Raw genomic sequence first — 24,183 nt, 5'->3', positions numbered from 1 at the left:
AACCCTGTGAGAAAAGGTTGTCGTGCCTGGCTTATAGATGAGAAAACGGAGGCCTAGAATAATTAAGTGACTTGTGTAAGTCATACAGCTAGTAAATAAGGAGCAGGGCTTTACACCAGGCCAGCTGGCTCCGTAGGCTGTATTCAACCTCTACACTGCACTGCCTGATTTTGTTTCATTTGGCAATGTATCCAGCGAAAACAACTTGATTTCCCAGGCTCCCTTGCAGCTAAAAGAGACTGCACAGCCCAGTTCTGGCCATGAGATGTTTGGAAGCAGGGGGGCTTCCAAAACCATTTCTTTAAATGAAGGTAGACTCAGGTGGTATGCGTCAGTTTGCCCTTAGTTGTTTGCTTTCTGCCTGGAATGCAAATGTGGATGTTGGAGGTAGAGCAGCTACTTTGTGACCGTGAGTTGACAATTTTGAATAAGAAAGCTACGTGACTCGGCTGAAAGAAAGAAGGTGCCTGGGTCCCAGCCCCAGATTTCGTACTTCCAGATTCTTTGTTTCATGTGAAAAATAAAACCCCTAATTTGTAATGCCGTTGTTTAGTAGGAGTTTCAGTTACGTGAAGGGAAAATATATACCTACCGATTCAACATTTCCACATTTCTCACCCTTCGATGTCTCCTGTATCATTTTGACAGCGTCTCTGATCTGCCCACCAGTTACTGAGGGGCTGCTCTGTGTCGCAGTCCCTTGGCCTGCAATATGTCTAGGAGCACAGTATTGGGTAGTGTGGGAGGTTGGGTTTGTTTTGTTTTGTTTTTTTTTAAGTGTATGAAATGGCCCCATCTCAAGGAGTTTGAAGAACAGTAATTTACCTGAAGGACTGATTTGTTCCAAGCTGTTAATGGATGATAATGGTTTGATGTTGTTTTCCTAACTCAGGATGTTATTGAATTTTAATAGACCCTGTCTCCTCTCAAAGTAGAGACTCAAAAGAAGAGAAGGCAGAGGGGAGAGGGGGCAGGGTGATATGTGAAAAGTCTGTCTAACAGTAAAGATGGCCTCGTGTGGTATTCCTCTCAACACCAGCTATCTCTAATCTCCAAAATCACTCGCAGTCACAACCAGTCACAACCAATGAGCTTAAATTTGGTAGAGATAGCCACCCGGGAGAGGAACAGATCAGATCAAAATCCTTTGTCTTCACCTCCCTTGTTTGTATGTCTTGAGATGCCACTAGTTTCTAAAGTCACTCCCTTGGGACTTCGTAACTGAGCACAGAACAATTTGGCCACTCCCCTCTCCTACAGAATCCCACTTAAAAGGAAATATCTGATAGCTGCATCTAGCCAATGCTAATTGTTGACAGAAATGAAATTGGCTACTCCCTCGACTTGCCCAGCACTTACTATCTTCTTTAGATTTACAAGGAGATTCAACAGTGCACACAATGGGACTTGCCTCTAAGTTGTTCCTCATAGTCTGATGGGAAGATTTCAAGAGTGATGCAGGTGTTAAACAAAAATTATATTATGGGTTTTTATTAGTGATTTTAAGTATTTGTGATTTGGGGGGAATATAATTAGGGTATAGTCTGAGGGCTAATGTAATAATAAAACCAATTAGCAGGTTGTTTAACTCAGTTAGAGGCTGTCTGCCGGCTAGCAGCTTTCCTCTGATAAATCCTGTTAAAATTCAGGGGGTTCTATTTTGTGCAGAATGAGCAGGCTGCCATGACAACTGTCTGTGAATACTGTTTCAGTATTAGTCACAGGTTTACAGTGTCAGCCTCTGGGTCCAACGTTCATTCTAAAACCCAAATACACATCTGTTCTTAAAGGAGTTGTCCTGGACATGTTTACAAAAAAACAAAAATAAAACACTTTCAGTTGCCTGGGTTTTCTCTTTTGGAAAAGAAATATGAATGAATTTACACGATTGCAAATTGCAGATTTTATTGCTGTTCCTTTCTGTTGGAAAGGCAATTTGGGTATGAATTTACATTGTGCTTGACCCTAGGTTTGATTACATAGATGCACTAGGCAAGAGTACGGAAAGTATCTTTTAAGTCTATAATCCTTATGTTAAATTCTTCTTTTTTTTTTCTTTTTTCCCCGTCTGACAGTGTCAGAAGGAATCTTGTGATCGCAAGTGACAGACGACTGAATCCGAACCAAGTTAGCAAAACCAGTCTCAAATGAATGTGACTTGAAAATTCGTAAGGTAAAATGTCATGCCGAGATTTCCGATGGAGGGCCCCAGCTCTATTTCCCTGCCCTCTCCTGGTCACCCTTGTACCCCTCACACCGGCTCTCCTCGTGGTGCTGGCCTTCCCCAGAGCACCACACCTGGGGCAGGACAGTGAGTCTAGATCCCAGCGCTCTCTCCAGGAACCCCGAGATTCACTTATATTGCCAGTCTTTAGCTCCATGCCCACCTGAACACTCCCTTTTGCCAAGTAAAGGTGATGTGTTCACTGCCTGAGGCCTGAGTTATGGGCCCATCCCTTGACAATCACTGTTGTTTGGGACGTGGACTCATGCTGATTTGCTTAAGCCTATCAGGGCCTATACTTTTTTTTTTTTAAGATTTTATTTATTTATTTAAGAGCAACAGAGGGATAGAGAGAGAGAGGGAGCCAGAACGTGCATGAGCTGGGGGAGGGGCAGAGGGAGAGGAAGAGGGAGAAGCAGGCTCCCCGCTAAGCATGGAGCCTGATGTGGGGCTCGATCCCAGGACCCTGAGATCATGACCTGAGCCAAGGCAGATGCTTAACTGACTGAGCCACCCAGGTGCCCCCAGGGCCTATACTTAAAGTAGGGGTGATGTCAATCCCATGGAAACCACAGGGCTGAGAATAAGGAGAGAGTTGATTTCAAAAAGGAAAATTGGGGTACTATTGCAAGGAAGTGAGGGGAATACTTGCTAACCATCTGGTTAGGGAACAGAATGCTGTGCAAATTATAATAGTAACAACAGCTAACATTTATTCAATACTAATGATGAGCTAGGCACTACTAAAACTGCTTTATAGGTATACTGGTTAGAGAATGTGGTTGGCTGCATGTAATAAGGTAAGTGAAATAGCAAGGACTTAACACAGAGGGGTTGGTTTTTATGCCATGTGATATGAAGTCACGAGAGAAGCAACTTCACATTATTATCCATGTCTCAGGCTCATCTTTCAACCTTTCTGCATTATCGTTCTCAGCATGAGGCTCTCTTCCTAATGCTCACAAGAAGGCTGCTCCTCCTCCAGACATTGTGTCCTGGTTCCAGACAGAATGGGGGAAGGGCAAAGAGGAAAGGGCTCATGTCAGCTGAGTCTTGTCTTTTTTTTTTTTTTTTTTTTTAAATCAGGAAAATAGCTTTTCTGGGAACCTCAGCCAGTAGATTTCGGCTTATATTTTGTTATCCAGAACTGTGTCACATGACCACCCCTAACTGCAAGGGAATCTAGCAAATCAAATTTTGTTGGCTAAGCCCATTGCCACCTAGAACAAAATTGAGATTTTACTTGTAAGGAAGAAAGGGAGAATGGATATTGGTTAGGCAACTAACTAGGCTGCCGTGATATATATTAAGTCATTTATTCCTTACTTTAACCCAGTGTGGTGGTACTATTACTATCCAAGTTTTTCTTTTTCTTTTTCTTTTCCTTTCCTTTCTTTTCTCTCTTTTCTTTTTTTATATGCTGGTTTTCTAAGAAACAGGCACAGTGGGGCGCCTGGGTGGCTCAGTCGTTAAGCGTCTGCCTTCGGCTCAGGTCATGATCCCAGGGTCCTGGGATTGAGCCCCGCATCGGGCTCCCCGCTCAGCGGAATGCCTGCTTCTCCCTCTCCCACTCCCCCTGCTTGTGTTCCCTCTCTCGCTGTGTCTCTCTCTGTCAAATAAATAAATAAAATCTTTAAAAAAAAAAAAAAAAAAAAAAAGAAACAGGCACAGAGAGGTAATATAAAATTTTCTCAAATTCACACACAGCTGTTACGTGGCAGGTCTGATATTTTTATGAAATAACAAGAACTTACTCCTGGTTCCCTTTCCTAATCCTCCTATTCTGTGCACAGAAAAGTTCATTTTTAATTTTTAAAAAATGACAGTAGTTTGCTCTAGGCCCTATATTTCACAACCTTCTCAGGAAAAACAATGCATAGAAATCTTGGATCTCTCACCAGCTTGTTTTCATAGTGTCTTTTTCACATAGCCACACCAGCAGGAATATGACAAACCAGCAGGAATTGTGTTTGGTAGTGAGAAGCAGACCTAAAAGGGAGATGTTGGGGAAGAAAAATCTTTTTATACCCTTCAAAGTTCTTCCTGCTGGTCTAAGAATTGAACTGACATGAAGCAGATTTACAGGAGAAAATAAAACTTAATTATGTACATGCAGGAAATCCACACAGACATGAGATCCCAAAGATAGGCATGATGAGGTCTCTATGTCATCCTGAACCAAGGAGAAGAGGGTAGGAGTCTGGGACTTCAAAGGGAAGGGAAGCAATTCACAGGAAGATGGAAAAGAGTAGATGTTGGGTAAACAAATGTTTGCTGGGCCACTCAGAAACAATGGGACATAGAGAGGAATTTGATCAAACAGGTCTCGTTAGGTTCCTTCCCGTCTACCATACCTAGTTCATATCATGATATAGTTAGCTATGGCGACAGCTCTCTTCCTGGAGCAGGTCCTCTGTATAAATTCTTTTACACAGTTAGGGGGAAGGTTCAAGTTTCTTCATGTGTCTTTTGGGGCCTTGATTGATTTTAGCTGGAAATAATCTCTGTGCCAAAGTGGCACATTTTGGGGTGGCCTGCCTTTGACCTATTTGTTGAATGAATATATGAATGAAACCAAGACAAGAATAAGTGCTCTTAAAGAAAATTCTCTGAACACTTTTCTAAAGGCTTCACAATGAGTGCTTAGTCCTCTCGGGCAATAGCAGCAAGGCTTTTGAAAAGAAAGCCATGGATCTTTCCCAGGCCTTGTTTTAGCTAATAGTTTCAACGTTCCTCCAAGAAACCAACTGTTCTTTGTTTTCTGTGTTCATGATGCAAAAATGGTTGACAGGGAGGCAAATAGTGGCAGAAAGAAAGCTTGAAGAACCTGGAATCTGCCTTTCCAATAAACAGGAAGTGGTTCTCTCGTCCAGCTTGTGTTGTGCACATTCTGTTGGCAGGTACTCTCATATCTGCTTCTGACATTGTGGGGTTGCCAAGGCAACCTATTAAGGAATCATTCTAGAATTTACCTCTGGAAAATTCCAGATGAGGCTGAGGATTTCTCTTTAAGTAAGACCTATGAGCGTGACAATGGATAGTGTCCTGAGCCTGCAGGTCAGGCTGAAAGATTCAGCCACCAACAAAGTGAAGATCTAGGAGTCTATTTCCTTGAACCAGTGCAGAACTGATAAAACTTAGAAGGGTAAGAACGCTTAATGGAGTAGATGAGTTGAATGAAATCTGGGTAGGCATGGAACCATATGATTGAAAGTTAGCCTTCTTCCTCTGTTTGTTTCGCCAACTCTGGTAGACTCTATGTTTTGTGTATGGTGTTTATCATACTTTAATATGTATTTTTATATATTTTACTATAATTTATATTTGGGCGATCTTTATAGGGTAGAATTGGGTCACCTTGGTGTAGAAGGAGTATTGGCCACTGAATCGTAAGACTGTAATGTTGGGGAGGCCACCTAACCTCTCTGGGCCTTGTGTCCTCTCCTATAAAATGAAGGACCCTTCTGAGCAATTCCAGAGGACCAGAGTGTCTTACCACATCACAGGCTCACCTGTGACAGAGCTCTAGGCCAAGAACCTCATGATGATCTTGCAAGGGGACTCCACTGTGTGCCTAGATCAGTTTTACCCAATTCCCAGTGCCTTGATATGAAAGGCAGTTGCATAAATGTATATTCTTGTTTTATTTTTGTCTTGGAATGGCAGATTATAGCTCCTGCAGAAGGAAAATAAGAAGTAAGAAATTACCATTACTCTGCCATTGACTCATGCTAGATGTCAAACCGAGATACATGCAAAACGCAAAGCACATACAAGCTAAAGGAACAGATTGTGGCAATATTTAAAAATATCACAACTCTCTAAATAAGCAGTTCTGATAAGCCTATTTGGCATTCATGCAAAATACCCGTAACTCTGAAAAATCTGAATTGTACATTGCCAAGGTAAATTACTTCTACACAGTAATTATAGATGCAAGTAAATTGGATTATATGAGAATACCTGTCTCCCTTGGTTTACAGATACCCCTCTCTCCCGGGCCTCTTCCTTTCCAGATTGTTGCTTTTTTAGTCTCCTTTGTTCCTTCCTCCTCCTCCTTTCCTTTAAATGTCTCAATTCCCCAGGCTTCTGCTTTTGCCCCCTCTTGCCTTCTTTCTCTACAAGCTCTCCCTGGCTCTTTCGTCTTCTCCACCCGCCTCAGTTGTTATCCATAACCTGATGACCTCTTAATGAGAATCTATAGACCTGACTTATTTCCTGGGCTCTACACTCAGGCTTCTGCTGCCTTCGGGACATGTAAACTTGTTATTTTTCTCCGCCTCCCCTTCGTGTCCTACCCCTGTACCCGCTAATACTCTCCCACAGTTAATGGCATTGCGCACCAGACTGTAAATGACAAGAGGGCAGGGACAGTGTCTGTCTTACCCACCACGGTACACCCAGCACTTGGTGTCATGCCTGGCATAGGGTGGACACAAAGTAAATACTGAAGAAGTGATTAATCCATCTATTATTTCAAACTAGAAACCTCCCTCACTTCCTATACCCAGTCCGGGACCTGTGGGATTTATGACGGGAAAGGCTTTCCCATCGGGCCCCTCCTCTCTACCCCCACCACCCCCCGCTTTAATCCAGCCCTTCTCATCTCCTGGATTGTGGCCGGGGCTTCCTCGTCAGTCTTCCTATGGCTGGCTTTCCCCCAGTTCCTCATCATCTGACCCTCAGAGTGATCCTCCTCAAGCTTGAATCTAATCAGAGCACCCTCAGGCTTCCCTTCACTTAGAGATTGAGTTCGCCGTCTGGCAGCCTCACACCGAATCCGTGGAGCTTGTACCGTGTTTTGAGAAGATGAGAATGACTGCATTGCATTGATTCTAAGATGACCGTGTTTTTCACATTTTAGCACCTCTGAGATTGGGATGTGTCTTAAAATCGATGGAGTGTCATGGTTTGATGGGTGGCTTTTTTCCTTCTTCTTGGTACGTAAAATAATGATGTACCTTATAATCGATGGCATCCTAAATTTGCAGAAAGACACTGACATTTAAAAGTAGGGAGATTTTACATAAAAATATGTTCAGCTTCTCTTGGAAAATTACACTGGGCAACCCTGGGCCAGGATTTCTGGATGGCAGCCCAGGAGGGAGCTACCAGTAAGTAGCAGCTGCCTCATTCAGACACAAACTCTCTAGAATGTCCCATCACTTCTACCTAGGCTGCTTTATTCATTTATCTCACCTGCCCCAGCCCATGCGAGCGTTTAAAATTGTAATCCCTGACTGATGAGTTAAAGTCTGAACTCTTTGTTATGGTTTACAAGAATGATCACAGCTGGTCCCAGCCTACCTCCCCATCCTCTGCTCTATACACCCCCTACCCCCCAGTCTCAGGAAACATTACTCAAATATATCATGCTCCCATGCTCCCTGGAATGCCTTTTCCCACCTTTCATGTTCTATGAAGTATTTCTTCACTTGCCCTGGCAGAACTACTATCCTTCTAGACTCCAACAGTCTGTGGGCATATCTCTGTACCCACACCTCCTGTCTGGAAATTACTTGTGGACAGACCCGTGTCCCTCATTCAACCGTGAACCTGCAAGGGAGATGGATCAGAATGTATTCATTATTGTATCCCTGCCTTGTAGCTAGAACATGCTCAGTAAGTACCTGTTGAATAAAGAATGGTTGGGGTACATTTTCTGACTGGGATCTCTGTTTTCTGAGTTTTGCTCATGGATAGAGAGCCAAAGGTGAAGTCAGAGGGAAGGGCCAGTGTTTTTCTTAGCGCTCGTAGTTGACAGTAGAAGGCGCTCCTCCTGGCTGGGATTTAGGGCGGCCCTTGGCACAGTCAGCCCGTGGGGACTTTAATATCTTGCAGACCCCAAGGCACTAAACCAGAGCCAGCTCTGAAGCTTTTTATTTTAAAAATCATGTACAGGAAAGTCGACTTGTACAGTTTTGTGAATCTGGACACATGGCTAGATTAGTGTAACCACCACCCTAATTAGGATACAGAACACTGCCCCCCAAACTTGCTCTTGCTATCCTCTTGTAGTCACATCCTCCACCCCACCCCACCCCCGCCCTTAGCCCTGACAACCACTGAGCAGTTCTCCATCACTGTGGTGTTATCTTCCCAAGAATGTCATAGAAATGTATGTGACATTTTAAGACAGGTTCTTTTATTCAACATAATGCCTTTGAGATTCATTCAGGTTGTGTGTATCAATAATTTGTTCCTTTTTCTTGTTAAGTAGTAGTCCATTGTACAGAGGTCCCACAGACATGCATCCATTCACCCACCGAAGGACATCTGGGCTGTTTGCAGTGTTTGACCGTATGAACCTATGCATAAGCTTTTGTGTGAATATAGGCTTTCGTTTCTCTAGAGTAAATACCCAGGGGTAGGATCGCGCTGTCATATGGTAAAGTGTATGTTCAACTTTACAAGAAACTACCGAACTATTTTTCAGAGTAAATGTACTATTTTGCATCCTCACCAGCAAAGCATGAGAGTTCTAGTCACGCTACATCCTAACCAGCGCTGGGTATGATTAGATTGTTTTTAACTGTCCTAATAGGTGTACTGTGTTATCTCATTGTGGCTTTATTTTGAATATTTGCTTCCTCAGATCCAGGCTAGGGGAACTGGAGGGAAGAAAATGGCCAACTCGCCACCAGTTTTGTGATACTTCAAACTCTGATCTTCTTCCTCAATCTTCCTTCTGCTACTTACTTTTCAGAGTCCTTGTGTTACTTATTCATTGCTATGTAACAAATTACCAAAAACCTTAGAAGCTTAAAATGCACATTTATGATCTCACAGCTTCTGTGGGTTTGGGTTAGGAGTCCGGGCATGGCTTACCTGGGTCCCCAAGAGCTGCTGCAGTCAAGGTGTTGGCTAGGCCACAGTCATCGGAAGGCTTAACCGGAGAAGGATCCACTTCCAATCTCAAGTGGTTGTTGGCAGGATTCATTTCCTTGAGGTCTGTTTGACCGAGGGCCTCCGTTCCTTGCTGGCTTTTGGTCAGAGACTTCCTTCAGTCCTCTGTCATGTGGGCCTCTCCACCATAGCAGCTTACTTCATCAAAAGCACACAAGCTGTGAAGGCAATCGAGAGAGTCTGCTAGCAAGACAGAAAGTCACAGTCTTTTATAACCTAGTCACAGAAACAATATGCCATCACCTCTGCCGTATTTTATTGATTAGAAATCAGTCACTAACTAGGTCCAGCCTTATACTGAAGGAGAGGGGATTACACAAGAGCATGAATACCAGGAGGCGGGGATTATTGGGGGCCATCTTGGGTCTGCCTGCCACAGTCCTCAGATAGCTGCTCCGTGGATCCTGTCCAGGTGTTTTACAGCTTCATTCTGCAGGAGAGACGGGTGGAGTGGGGAGTGTGCCCTTAGTCTACCCAGACCGTGACTCTCTATGAAGCTTTTTGATTTGATTTTTGAACATTCAGGGTTAATTTTAGGAGTCTGTTTGTTTGTGGGTTGGTTGGTTTTAACTTAAAGCCATCTGGGACCAAGCTAGGGTTAGATTAAGCAGTGGTCAAAATTTAAATTCTCGGGTGCCTGGGTGGCTCAGTTGGTTAAGCGACTGCCTTCGGCTCAGGTCATGATCCTGGAGTCCCAGGATCGAGTCCCGCATCGGGCTCCCTGCTCGGCAGGGAGTCTGCTTCTCCCTCTGACCCTCCTCCCTCTCATGCTCTCTGTCTCTCATTCTCTCTCTCTCAAATAAATAAATAAAATCTTTAAAAAAAAAAAAAAATTTAAATTCTCATACCCACCAATCTTTTGTTTATTAAATTACAACCATGGAGAGCTCAACTTTTGTAGCCTTCTCAAAGCTGACCTTGTAAACTTCAACACATAATGACAGCTATTTCAGCCTGTCATTGTGGCTGCTGACCAGGTGACCCCAACAGATACATCTGGCCAGCACTGGCCTTTATGAATTTCTTTCCCTCGATAGTGAATTGTAACCCACTTTTAATTTCTTTTAATGGCTTTCTAATGACTTGCCAAATCTGGCCTCTCTTTTCTGTTCCTTAATGTGGCTTTTCAATACCCAGAATTCATCCCTGGAGATATGCGTGATCCTTTCTCTCTATTGAAACATAAAATTACTTGGTATTCCTTTCCTCTCTTTAAAAGGCTCTTTAGATCAAGATTCTTTGAATGTTTTTGATCGTGAACCTGTCACAGTACAAGCTCTTTGAGAATGGACCCCTAATATGGGTACGTTAATGTATTTGTAATCAATACTACTGAACTCGTGTATTGTGTACATTACCAAACATACATGAAAATAGGAAATTCAAAAAGAATTTAAAAATAGATAAAAATATGATTTCTAATATTTTGCTTTCTACTGTCCAAAGGGGTGCTGCTGGGCATTGAGGTATCGGGGCCATGAGTGGAGAGACACCTTAAGTCCTCACCACCGAACAGATCAGCACACATTGTTTCTTTTCTCAGTCTCTTCCCAAATCCAGCTGCTCTGTCTAGAGTCTAGCATATTCCCCAGTGTGTGTCATGACCAATAATAGGAGCTGCCCATTAGAATTACTTTTCCTTGGTAGAAGATGGAACTGGGGCCAACTCCAGGACGCTTGCGGGGTAGGAGAGGTCTGCCGGCAATGCCCAGTCTGTCCCTTGTGAGGTAACCAGCCTCTCCGTTCCTCTCTGTCTTTCCGTAGCTTGCTGCCACCATAGACTAACCAAGTGTCCTGGTCTGGGTTCCCTCAGAGGCAGACCCTGAGACAAGCATTTGAGAGCAAGGAAGGTGAAGGCAAACCCGGTAGGGAAATGGGGAAGTGAGAAAGGAAGGAGAGACAGCCAAGACAGCCAAGAGAGAGTAAGTCCAGCCTGCAGGGGTAGAGAGGCTGCCATTCTTCAATAAAATAGCAGACGGGCACTTTTCTCTACCCACTTGTACACCTACTTGCAGTATTGTAATTGGGAGCTCAGGGCATTCTGATTTTTGTCTTACCTCTCCCATCTCACGTCCTTGTTAAGCACTATGAAATACACATTATCGGCAAGAACACTCTCTTCTCTCCCCCACCTCTTTTCTTCTCGGTTAACTTCTAACTTCTGGCTGCTCAGTCATCAGGTCTCAGGTGGGGCATCACTTCTTTTCTTTTTCTTTCCTTTTTCTTTAACTAAGCTTTATGCCCAACAGGGGGCTTGCCCTCACAACCTTGAGATCAAGAGTTACCCCGCTCTGCTCTACCAGCTGAGCTGGCCAGGCACCCCAATGACACTACGTTTAGAAAGCCTTCCTTCATCCCCCTTACTGGGATGGGGCTCTTTCTCTGCACCCCATCCCTGTCCTATTAGAGATCTTATCGTACCATATTGCTTTTATTTATTCATGTAATAAATATCTATTATGTGCCTGGCACTGTTTTAGGTACCTGGAGTTTATATTCCAATAGGAGAGAAAGATTTTAATTTGTGATTTTATTTCAGTTTCTTCTTTACCCATGTGTTTGCCCCACCTAATCATGCCCATGTGGTTCACCTGCTATGTCCCTGTCCTTCAGCAGTGCCTGCCACGTAGGGGTGCTCAGAGTGGTGTGTTGAACTGTGTCGAATTGAAGAGCACAAGCCATCTTAGTTCAGGATGATTTGGTATTGCCATGGCCTTTTCCAACCTTTCCTGTTGGCCGTTTTCATACGGTGATGTGCCCACTGAGAGAGAGACATTGACCTCGACTGTTTGGGGCACAAGTCTGTTAACGAGTGAGTTTAAAACTGTGAACGTTACTTTGCCAATTGTTTTTTCTGTTTTCAGGCTGGGAGAACACATCCCTGCTCAGCTGGAGGAAAGTCAGAGAGCATCTGAGAAGAGGCTGGGACCTTCATTTTGCAAACACATAAGGTGCTGACCGAGGCAGTATATAGTGTAAGGATCATAAGTAGGGGTTCGAGAGTCTAAGTGCCTGGGTTCAAATCCCAGCTCTGCCACTCATTTGCTGTTTGACTTTGGGCTCTAGGTCCTAAAGTGTAAATGGGAATGATAATAATAGTATATGCCTCATAGGATGGTGTGTGGATGAAATAAGATTATTACGTATAAAATTAACAAGTGCCTAGAACCTAGCACATGCTCAATAAATGTTATTATCGTTATTACCATCTAATAACATCTGTCAGTGCTGGTTCATTCAGCAATTGGAGGCTGGCTATAAGACTCTTTGTGGTGCTCAAAGTCACATTTCAGCATTCTTCATACAATGGAAAAATATGGTGAAGTTCTTCATTTTAAGCGAATTCAGAGTTTTAGATAGATCACGTAAAGGGTACAGCTAATGCAGTTCATGGTCCAGAGGCTGACCATTAAAATAACCACGTAAATCACGAGTTCTTTCCCTCCTTTCCTTTCTTTCTGTGATGAAACAAGCATTTGGTGAGTACCTCTTATGCATTTGGTGCCGGGAACACCAAGAAGAATGAAATGGATCCTTTCCTTTCAGGATTTCCTATGTAAGAGGACAAATTACAGTGCACTTTGGGAAGCTTTATAATTGGACGCGCACATGGCTTTGAGAGCCAGAAGACAGAGTGCCGAACTCCCCTTTGGCGATTTAGGAAAGGCTTCACACAGAGGAGGTGACATTTGAACAACCGTATCTAGACATAGCCATCATTTAACCCTTGTGGACTGAATAGGCATTTGGCTGGAAACAGCCGTAGAGCGACATGGTCCACTATTTGTTTGAGAGCCTGGGTAATGACGCTATCATTTACAAAGCGTATGGCAGCCTCATCAGGTCCTAGTCTTGGAGCCCCTGCCATGGAAACCTATACGGTCGTACTGCCTCATAATGAGGCCCTCTGATAGTATTTAATACGCTAATAGGAGTACAGAAGCCCAGAGCTGCCTTTCCAGTTATTTTTAAAGTGACCCCATTAGATTAAATAGCAAGCGAGGTACCCATTTCACTGGATCGCCTATGGCTCTCAAGTGCAGAAAGGAGTTGGCTAAAGAGCAGCTTGGGCGGGGTTATGAGATGATTTTGGCCGCAGTCCTTTAAATCCTAGCTTGCGATGCCGAAGGCCAGGAAGCTCGAAAACAAGATGCTGGTTAACCAGCCAAGCAGCACTGGGGAGAGAATTGCTGTGAGTGCAGCTGCAGTCAGTTTGAGCCGGTGGGAGCAAGATCACCCTGGACGGCCTCGAAAGATGCCAGAACCGTGCCTGGCGGCCCCCGTCCTACCACCAGCATCTCATTTCCCAAATGTGTCTCCCTCCTCTTCCTTCTCAAACTCAGCAAAATTACAGGTCGACTCTCAGTTTCCTTCCGGCCGCGGAAGGGAGGTGAGTCTCTCTCTCACAGATGGGTTCTCCATCACGCAGCTAATGGAACAGCGAGAGGGATGGAACGGCAGCCCGGCAGCCAGGGCTGCTCCCTGCGCCCCATGCCTTTTCAAGTCCCAAGGAGGAACGTATAGCGTGCCCACGCCTCTTAGTCATACCCGGTGGCTGCCGTGTTGCCTAAAAATCAGCCTCGGTGGACCTAAAGAGTTAGCCACTGAACGCTCTTCTGCCCTGCCCTAGTCAAATTCCTCGTGTGTTTTGTACCGATGCATATTACTTATGCCAACAGCGGCCTGGCCCTGCCTGTCCAGGGCCGGGTCCCCTGGAAAGCAGTCATGTGACCACAGCCCATTACTTGAGTGTGTCCCTTGCTCTCCGGGCCGAGGCGGGAACAGGGCAGGGTCGGGGCAGGCAGGGCGGCTCCCAGGCCAACCCGGCCTCGCCCGGATCTGTGGCTGTGGGCTCGCCTTCCAGGCTGAAAGGCAAAAAGCAGCCGTGGCCTGTTCGAGTTATTTCTTTGTGCATATGTATTTATTTCTTGATTTATTTGTGATTTATTTAAGCAAGAGCTCTCCCTGCAGAGAGCTGCAGAGGTGTGAGATGTGGAGTGTGTGCGTGCGTGCTTGTGTGCGTGCGTGCGTGTGTGTGTGTGTGTGTGTGTATGTGGGGAGGGGGTGCTCCAGAGAGAGCTGGAATTGTACCTCTTTTCTTTCAGACCTCTGCATCCCTCATAGAGAAGGTTTTTTTCTTGTTTTTGTGTCTCCTGAAACACCTGGGCTGAGGAAAAACCTCTGCGTTGGCCAAGCAGAAGAAAGAGGTAATATGTTTGTTCTTAGGTCTACATTATAAACATCTATTGTGTAGCGATGGGACAGGAAACGTGTACGCCTTAGAGTTTATTTTATTGCTTTGCAATTTCTCGGAGTGATTTTTTCTCAAAGAGTCTGATTCCTAATCAGTTGTCCTCATCTTGAAAAGCTGTACAGATGACTTTGCAATTTGAAGGGTCGCAGTCTATTTCAAAGGAATTTGGTATTTGGAAAAACTCTGTGGTCACTTGGGTGAGGACTAGAAATGAGGGAAGAGATACTTTGAGAAACCCTTCTAGACCCTTTGTGGGGGCATTACCCAAGGCCCACTACACAACTGCATGTTCAGAAATCTTCCTGTAACTCCCTTGCCTCTTACGATCTCAGGGGATCACTGGGTTTCCATCTCTCTATAGGAAAGGGAAGCAGAATTCCTTGAAATGTTCGAGAATTCTCTTTAGTGATTTAGTGCTTCAGACTGGCTCTGAAACCAAGGTGTAGCTAACCCTTTAGTGGACATTTTTGCTCTTTCACCATTGAACAGAATGGGTCTTCACCTGTGCCACGGAGTACCATATTTAATTGCTGAGTCTCAGTTCTTCATCCGTAATGCGGGAGTGATGGTACCACCTTAAGAATTGCTGTGAAGATTAACTGGAGTAAGAGAAATATAAAGCACCCACTGGGCTGGGTAAACAGTAGTCCCTTAATAAATAGTAGTGATTTTAGCTATTATGATTATTACTGGCAGAGCATTCTTTCAGATCTTAGTGCTCTCAGAGGAAGAGAGTTCATTTCTTATGAATCTACAGTTATGCCAGAAGGAGTAGACACCCGAGGGTTTTAGCCTCTGGAGGTCCCAGACCATGCATTCTGAAGGAAGAGATCTGAGCAAACATAGTCTCGTTTCAGCACTTGTGCAGGGTGGGCACCCACCCATGCATGGCCCCTCCGGACTCATTCAGCTAAGAAGAATTGCTTTTTGTTCAAGCTGTTTTTTCCACCCTGAGCTCCTCAGTAGTCCTCAGTACAAAGCCTGTAAGGTGGGCATTATTATTCCTATTAAGAGAAAACTGAGGTGCAGTGGAATTAATGTTAATTAGTTAATTAACTAATTAATTTTTATTTAAGTAGTCTCCACACCCAATGTGCGGCTTGAACGCACCACCCTGAGATCAAGAGTCACATGCTCTACAGACTTGAGCCAGCCAGATACCCCCAGTTTGTTTGACCTCTAAACCCCAGGCTCTACTGAGCCATCATTAAGCAGGTAGGAACAATAGATGCTCTTGAGACGCTTTACCTCAAAAGGGTCCCCTGCTAGGCTGTTTGGGAAACAGTGGACACTCTGGCTCTTTCTTAGAGATTCCTATTAGAGATGTATATGAACATGTTAAAGGCTCTGAGGAATCTTGCAGTCAAGAAATCTGTTTAATCCTCCTCTCCTCAACTTATTCCATTGTGGGACCTTTTTTTGCCCTATTCCTAGAATCATAAAGCACGGAGAACTACTCTTCCACAAACATATTGTGGAAAACCTGGCACCAGGCCAAGCTGCCTCTCGATGACCATCCTGTCTGATACAACAACAGATACCTTCAGACACCTTCTGGTGGTCAGTGTGGTTTCCTCCCTGTTCTTATCCTTTCAACTGATGAGACCCGGGAAGAGTCACCGGGTCGGTCTCACAGACTTCCCCTTATTCATTTAAGACCCCAGACGCAAAGATATGAACAAGGAAACGCTACAGTGTTCTCCGGGAAAGGTAGTGATGGAAGGGGCCTCTTTAGCGCCATCGGCCAGGGCCTCCTCTACCCCACTCTAGGCCCCTTGGTTGTCCTTAGGCCACAGACAACAGGCTATAGAACCCCTGTTTTGATGAATACCAGAGAGAATGCAGCAGCGTGAGCCTGAAGAGGTATCTGTCCTTCATGCTCCTGTCTCCACAGTGCAAGGGGGGAAGAATTAGACCGGCCTACTTAATTCCCCCTTTGAGGGGTGGGAGTGTGGTGCCAGTTGAACGACTTTGGGTTCTGGATTTGGGTTCCTCGGGGCCAGAGCTAGAGTAGGAATTTCTCATAAGAGGCAGCACCACGTGATTCGCATCTAGAATGCCAGAGGCAGAATCCAGGTCCAGGTAGCTGAGTGGAGGTGTGGGAGTTCAATAAGAATGTACTCTGGAATAAAATAAAGAATGAATAACAACAACTTGGGGAGGTTGGGCTAGCACTTGGAGAGTGCTTGATGGCTGAGGTTAGGTTGGCTCCAAGGGCCACCATTTGTTCTTTCCATGTATCTTCATCTTGGGAAGTGAAAGTGATTGGGATGAAAAGAGCCGGACCTCAAACCCTTCGGCCCTTCAGTTACCCTCCCCGCCCCCACGTACAGTAAAACCTTCCAGCAGAAGCCTTAGAAGCCTTTTCTTTTTCAGATTATAAGTGAGTGCCAATGATGAGTCAGTGTTTCATCTTTGTGCTTTAAAACCATCCTCGATACATAAATATTAGTAGGGGCAGCGGCACTGGGCAAATTTCAAACCGTTTTTTGCCAAGATCCGCCTTTTCAGTGTACATGTCACTGATTATGGCCTCCTTGGGTCTTCGTGAACGCTGCAGAAACTCCCCACCTCTGGAGCCGGAGGACCCATTTCAGGTCCTAGGGAATCATTTCTCCAGAGACTTCTTTGGCACACTAAGTGCTTTTCTAATGCTGACAGAGGGCTGGAAATGGAAGGAGCTTCGATTTTTCTCAATAATGGAAAATCCCCAAATCATTGTTATCAGCTTTACAGCCAACTAGAGATGTCCTCAAAGAGACATACACTGCTTAAAAACTTGTTTTCCTCTCTGCCTTTAAGTGGATGATGGCAGTGTAGTTTGGGCAGTGTGTGGGAGTATTAAGTGGCACCTGGCCTTACCCAGCTTTTGTCTGGTGAGCATTAAAATGAGCTCTTTTTGGTTTGTTTGTTTTAACTGTTACCTGAAGGAGAAAAACAGTTTAAGGATAACTTGCTTAATACTTATTTCATAATGTAAAATTTTCAATAGCAAATCTTTTCCTGATAACCAAAGAATTCTAGAATAGTTCTCAGTTTTTCTCCATCATGATTTTAAAATCTTCTTTAAAAATAAGTGTGTAAGTACTACCCATTTTCTGGTTTAATAAAAGGCTTTTGTATAATCAAATAGCATGTATTTGTGCACCAAGTCATGGACTAATACTGACTTTTAGTAATTATTATTTTTTTAAGATTTTATTTATTTATCTGAGAGAGAGAGAGTGTGTGTGCACAAGCGAGTGAGCATGAGCAGGGGGAGGGGCAAAGGGGGAGGGAGAGGGAGAGAAAAAAAAATCTCTCCAGCAGACTCTGCGTGGAGCCGGACACAGGGCTCCACCCCACAACCCTGATATCATGACCTGAGCTGAAATCAAGAGTTGGATGCTCAACCGACTGAGCCACCCAGGCGCCCCAGCAATTAATTTTTTAAAATACCCCGCCTGGGGCGCCTGGGTGGTTCAGTCATTTAAGCGTCTGCCTTCGGCTCAGGTCATGATCTCAGGATCCTGGGATCGAGCCCCGAGTTGGGCTCCCTGCTCAGAGGGGGGAGTCTGCTTCTCCCTCTCCCTCTGCCCCTCACCCCCTTCCCCCCGCTCATGTGCTCTCTCTCTCTCTCTCTCTCTCTCGTTCTCTCTATCCCAAATAAATAAATAAAATGTTTAAAAAGAAAACAAAGGACCCTAGCTTAGAAAGCTCCATTAATGCATTTAGCATTTATCAAACACCTGCTATGCGAAAGGTAGTGTGTAGGTGCCAGAGATTCAAGGAGTATTTAGAAAGAAAGATACCCATGGAGCTTACAGTCTAACAGAAATATACTCAAGTTTGATGCTTTTTAGTTCCTAGTGAATTTTTTACATGGAATTTTGTTTGTTGTGTAATGAACTGAGGGGTGGCTGAGAACCAAATGCCTCTGGGGAGATATACTGCTTTGTTTTTTTTTCTGGAAAAAGAAAATCAAGACTGAAATGTCTCACTTCTTCTTGTTTAATCAGTGTTGCCTACTCAGTGCCCAACTCTTCTGTATTCACAAAACGGGGTAGGAAAAGTAGCATAAAAATGAAAGTGAAGCCCAAAGGAGATAACGGAGAGCAGTGTCTCCACCTGAGATCTGGGAGCAGCTGTGTCAGAGTCCCCTGAAGGCTGCATTCTAACTGCAGATTCCCAGACCCTCCACACTGAGTACTGGTGGTAAAGCCTGAGAAGCTTCATGTTTTAATAGCCTCCCCTGGTGAGTCTTGTGATACTCATGACAAAGAGCACTGATCTGGGTGCGCGGAGAAGGTCACCAGGACGAGGTGAACCACTTCAAAGGGTGATGAAGGAGCCCAGCAGATATGTTCTCAGAGGTGCTACAGATAACCTATAAGAAATTTCTGAGTTTAGGGACGGCTGGGTGGCTCAGTCGGTTGAGCGTTCGACTAGGTTTCGCCTCGGGTGGTGATCTCAGGGTTGTGAGATGGGGCCCCAGTCTGCTCCATGCTCCGTGCAGAGTCTGCTTGAGATTCTCTCTCTCCCACTCCCTCTGCCCCTCCCCCTCCCTCCCTCCCTCCCTCCCTTCCTCTTCCCCCCCTCTCTGTCTCTAAATAAATGGATAAAATCTTAAAAAAAAAAAAAAGACATTTCTGAGTACAGAGAGAAGGCAGGTGATGGGTAAATACTGCCCAGATTTCAAAAACGAGAAAAGAAGAGATGCCAGAAACCACCGCTTTATAAGCCTGACATGACCTTTGGAAAAATTCTGTTCCAAACAGATGGAGTCAAAGCATTTAGAGGAAAATGTGATGATCCTTAGGTGTCATCATGGGTTTGCTAAAACATTGTCACTATTAAAGACTGTCAAATTTGGCTGCACATTAGAATCATCTGGGGAGTTTTAAAAAATCTTGATGCCCAACCCCCACCCAGTACCGGTTACATCAGAATCTCTGGGGATGGGACCCAGGCATCCGTCTTTTTAAACCCCCAGAGATTCTCATTTAATGCAGTGCTGTCTGAGCACTGGGAGTTTTAAAAGCTCCCTGGGCTATGGTAATAGGCAAACAAGTTTGACAACCCATTTTTCTATACGACATTAGGCAAGTTGCTTGACTTCCTTGCACTTTGTGTAAATTCTAGACAATTTAAAGGTCTCTCCCACCTTTCAACTTCTGGTGATTCTCTTATTAAAAGTCATGCCAAACTGATTTCCTCCCTCCTTCCCTCCTTCTGTTCTCCTCCTCCTTTTCGTTTTCTTTCTTCTGGGGGCTGGGATAGTCAAGGTGTCAAAGTATATATCATAACTTCATGAAAATATTTAGCAAAATTTCCCAGGATGTCTCATAGACAAATAAGATGGTAGTTATGATGGGTGGATTTAGCACCTAACTGAACAAATATGCTCACAGTATGAATGTAATGGGTGTGCAGTAACCCTGGAGAATGGGCCGGAGTGGAACGTTACAGGGGCTGCTGTGCCCTTGGAGCTGACCTTGTTAACATTTTTTATCCAGGTTGTAGGTAAGAAAGATATGAAAGAAATGCCTGTCAAATTTGGAGATAACCCAACGTTTAGGAGGCTTAATTCATACTATACATAAAAGAACCAGGCCTAGGTCTGAGCAGAATATCTGTTTATTAAGGTTGTTATTGTTTTAACAGTATTTCCATAATTCAAATATTGTGCTCGTTTTATTTTTTCTCTTTCTTTAGTTGAGTCAAATTTGGAGGCTTTTGTGTACTGCTAATGGAAAAACAGCCCTGGTAGGGTCTCAAGTCAGTTGTTCTCTGACTTTGTTCCTATCTAGCAGTGCAAATCGATTAGATCCGGCTGGTTTGGAGCAATACAAAATAAAGGAAGTGTCACCCCAAAAAGCCACGAGGTGGAATACTAAAATCCAGTTTAGCAGTTTCGGCTGATGAGCGTGAGGATAGACCTGGGAGGGGAGGGTGTCTCAGAAACACGTGGACGGCTTATTTAAAAAGGGCCGACTGGACTCTTGATCACAGGTCGTGAGTTCAAGCCCTCTTTGGGCACAGAGTTTACTGAAAAAAAAAAAGAAGAAGAGAACACATACAAACGAAAAGGGCGCTCGGCTCCCCCCCCCCATTGTGACACCCTAGTCTGGGGGGAGGCCTCGAGCCTGCTTTTTTAAAACAAGCTCTCCAGCTGATTCTGAGAAGTAGTGTTGAGGAACTCACTTTGATTTGAGTTTTGGCAGAGTTGTTTAAATATGTTGTTTTGTCTCATAGTCCGTCTCCAGTCTGTGTTTCTAAAAGCCCAGATAGATTTAATTATTTTGCGCTTACAACCCAAACAGTTAAATTATATCAGGTCCTTCATATCCCATTCCCTGTATTTCAATTAGAAAGCCGTATGCTCTTACATTTCCGGTTTCCCTTTCATTTTTAATGCTTTATTTTATACAGACCTCGATCTGACCTCGACACGGGGAAAATATAATTTATGTGTAGCGCAAAAGCAATCTAGAATAGCTGCTCGGATGCCGTGGCTGTGTTTTGGAAAACGCACCCGGCTTAGATTATGCCTGATCATTTTCCGCATCACATGCTGAACAGCAGTTGCGAAGAAGCATACAATGAATGCTGCTGAGCAGCCCTCAGATACCTTGCTGTTAACGGGTGCTTTCCTCCCCCCCGCCCCCTGCCTCCCGTGTCTTCCTCAGCAGGATCTATGACTGAGGTGGATCTGCTAGGAGTGGCTCCTCGCTGCATAGAGGGAGGCACTTTTCACACTCTGTTTTGGAATGAGAAGTTAAATTCATGAGCACACATGATTTAGAAGACATGGGCTGTGGCACTTCGTCTTCAAGGAAAGACAGGAAATCTGAGAAAGGTGAGTGCCAGCGGGGGTGCCTGTCTTCCTGAATGAATGGGGAGCCTAGCGAGAGTGAGCCAGCTTCGCCCTCTCCCCTCTCCCTGGGCAGTCACTTGCTTCTCCAGCAGCCCCGCGCGCTTGGGCACAAGGCACCATCACTTGAGCTGAATACTGAAGGTTGAATATTGGCATAACACGGGGAACTACCTTTAGGAAGATGTAGCTTTGAACTTACGAGGTACCATAAAGTATTATCTAAGAGAGAGCTTATGTTTGATTTGATTTCAGCTGAAAACGCACCAATATAAAAAATCTCCCTTTCAAACTCACTGGCAGGGAACAAGAAAGCCTCTGTAAATTTCTCTCTGTTTATTCAACATGCTTATAAATAGCTATACCCATACCTATGTGGCATTTAGCTGCAGCATTGACTTTTTATTAGATTTTGTAACTCAGTGATTGGATTATTTTTTATAGCTATTCAACACAGAACTTCATGAGATTTGCCCCACGTTTTTAGACTATTCCGGGTAGAATTTGGGAAACGCAAGATCATCTGCTTCCTAAAAAGTGTGTTGTTTCTACATAGAGGACATGCCCCCCACGATCCCCATATAATTAGAGGCTTAACTATTGCCTTTGTTTATTTTGTACTGAAGTTCTTTCTCATACCTACTAAAATCTAGTTGCAACTCACTTGAGTGTTTAAGGGACATAGTCTCCACAAGCAAATAAAAATAAAAATAAACAAACTGGGATGATTATGTGAATAATTTGTTCTTAAACTCCATTCTTTTCGTGTCTAGGTTATAGATAATTTTCCCAGTTTCTTTTCCATGTCTTGTTTTTGGAAGTTTACTCAGGCTTAAGATGGACAGTTTAGGATGCAGAGTATTCTATACTAATTAGCATGTGATGTTTTTTCTTGGGAATCAAATGCTATTCTGCCTCCCAGCTGATTTGTGCTGGTCAGTTAGCAAAGCTGGCCTCCCACAGTAGGGACACGGGAGATGTACTAACTCTTTCAAATCTGTAAGTCTTTCAAAAGCTCCAACTGAGCTAATTCCATGGTAATAATTTATTATAAGAGAGCAAAGGGAGTAATATTCTTTTTACATCTAGGATTATCTAGAGTTCTTTAAATTTAGCCAAATTTCTCAGGTTACTAAAAAAAAAGGCCACGCCCAACTTGTAAAAGTAAATTCTCTCTTTTTGAAATACTTCTCAACTTTTAAAATGTTGCAGGTAAATGGAAATGTTGCCTTAGATTTTGGGATTGGTTTTTCTTTTAATTTACCGAGGTGAAATTCACATAACACAAAATTAATCATTTTAAGGGGACATTTCAGTGGCATTTGGTACCTTCACAAGGTTGTGTAACCACCCCTTCTAGTCTAGTTCCAAACATTTTCATCACTCCAAAGCAAACCCCCTTATCTATTGGGCAGTTTCTCCCTATTTCCCTCTCCTTCTAGCCCCTGGCAACCACTAGTGTTGTATTCTGTCTCTGTGAATTTACTGATTCTGGATATGTCGGGTAAATGGAATCATACACAATGTAACCTCTGCCTCCTTTCACTTAGCATGTTTTTGGGGTTCATTCATGTTGTAGCATCTATCATACTTCATTCCTTTTTAAGGCTGAATAGTATTCCATTGTATGTATAGACCACATTTTGTTTATCCATTCATCTATTGATGACATTTGGGTTGTTTCCACCCGTTTGGCTACTGGGAACAGTGCTGCTATGAACATGAGCGTATGTGTACTTGCTTGAGTTCCTGTTTTCAGTTCTTTGGGGGTATATACCCAGGAATGAAATTGCCAGGTCATATGGTAATTCTATGTTTAACTATTTGAGGAAATGCCAAAGTCTTTTCCTGGATCACTCTCTTAAAAGAGCAGTTTTATTGAGCTGTAATTCACAGACCACACAATTCACCAGTTTAAAGGATATAATTCATTGGTTTTCAGTATATTCACAGAGCTGTACAACCATCACCACTATCAGTTTTAGAACATTTTTCATATCCCTCCTCCAAACCATTAGCTGTGACTCCCCTACCCACTACCTCCCAAGCCCTAGGCAATCACTAATCTACTTTCTGTCTCTATAGATTTGGGCTCTTCTGGACATTTCCTATCAATGTAATCAGACCACATGGAGTCTTCTCTGTCTGAATTCTTTCATTCGGCATAGTGTTTTCAAAGTTCATGTCATAGCAAGAATCAGAATTTCATTCCTTTTCATCGCTGAATAATACTCCATTGTCGGAATGTGCCACATCGTATTCATCCATTCATTAATTGATAGACATTTGGGTTGTTTCTACCTTTTTACTACTGTGAACAATGCTACTATGAACATTCGTGTACAAGTTATAGTGTAAACACATGGTTTTGGGGCACCTGGGTGGCTCAGTCATTAAGCATATGCCTTCAGCGCAGGTCATGATCCCAGGGTCCTGGGATCGAGCCCCGCATTGGGCTCCCTGCTCCGTGGGAAGCCTACTTCTCCCTCTCCCACTCCCCCTGCTTGTGTTCCTGCTCTCGATATATCTCTCTCTGTCAAATAAGTAAATAAAATCCTTAAAACAAACAAACAAACAAACAAACAAACAAACACGTGTTTTTGGTGCTCTTGGGTATATACCTAGGAGTAGAATTGCTGGGTCATATGGTAGCTCAATGTTTAACATTTTGAGAAACTCCCAAACTGTTTTCCCAAGTGCCTGCACCATTCTTCATTTCCACCCGCAGCGTATAATGGTTTTAATTTTTCCACATCCTTTGCAATACTTGTTATTGTCTGTCCTTCTGATTATACCCATCCTAGCAGGTATGAAATGGTAGTTCATTAGGGTTTTCATTTGCATTTCCCTAATGACTAATGATATTTAGCATCTTGTCATGTGTATATTAGCCATTTGCAGATCTTTGGAAGAATGTCTATTCAGATCATCTGTCCATTTTTAGTT

The 24,183-nt window shown here is 43.8% G+C and overlaps 1 protein-coding gene across 1 annotated transcript in view; it reads left to right on the top strand.

Moving 5' to 3' along the window:
* The first annotated feature begins 2,072 nt into the window (after positions 1-2,072).
* The window catches only part of PPEF1 (protein phosphatase with EF-hand domain 1), a 114,214-nt gene continuing 92,103 nt past the window's right edge, over positions 2,073-24,183 (top strand). Inside the window, exons 1-4 of the mRNA XM_078063946.1 lie at positions 2,073-2,173; positions 11,995-12,081; positions 14,236-14,337; positions 21,056-21,222. Of these exons, the coding sequence (XP_077920072.1) occupies positions 21,150-21,222 (73 nt within the window). The 5' untranslated portion in view covers positions 2,073-2,173; positions 11,995-12,081; positions 14,236-14,337; positions 21,056-21,149. The remainder of the gene's footprint in view (positions 2,174-11,994; positions 12,082-14,235; positions 14,338-21,055; positions 21,223-24,183) is intronic.

Source organism: Halichoerus grypus, chromosome X, assembly GCF_964656455.1.
Source record: "Halichoerus grypus chromosome X, mHalGry1.hap1.1, whole genome shotgun sequence".
In the NCBI taxonomy this organism is placed as follows: domain Eukaryota; kingdom Metazoa; phylum Chordata; class Mammalia; order Carnivora; family Phocidae; genus Halichoerus; species Halichoerus grypus.
Note: the sequence above shows the minus strand (reverse complement) of the source record. Positions and strands in the feature narration are given on the sequence as shown.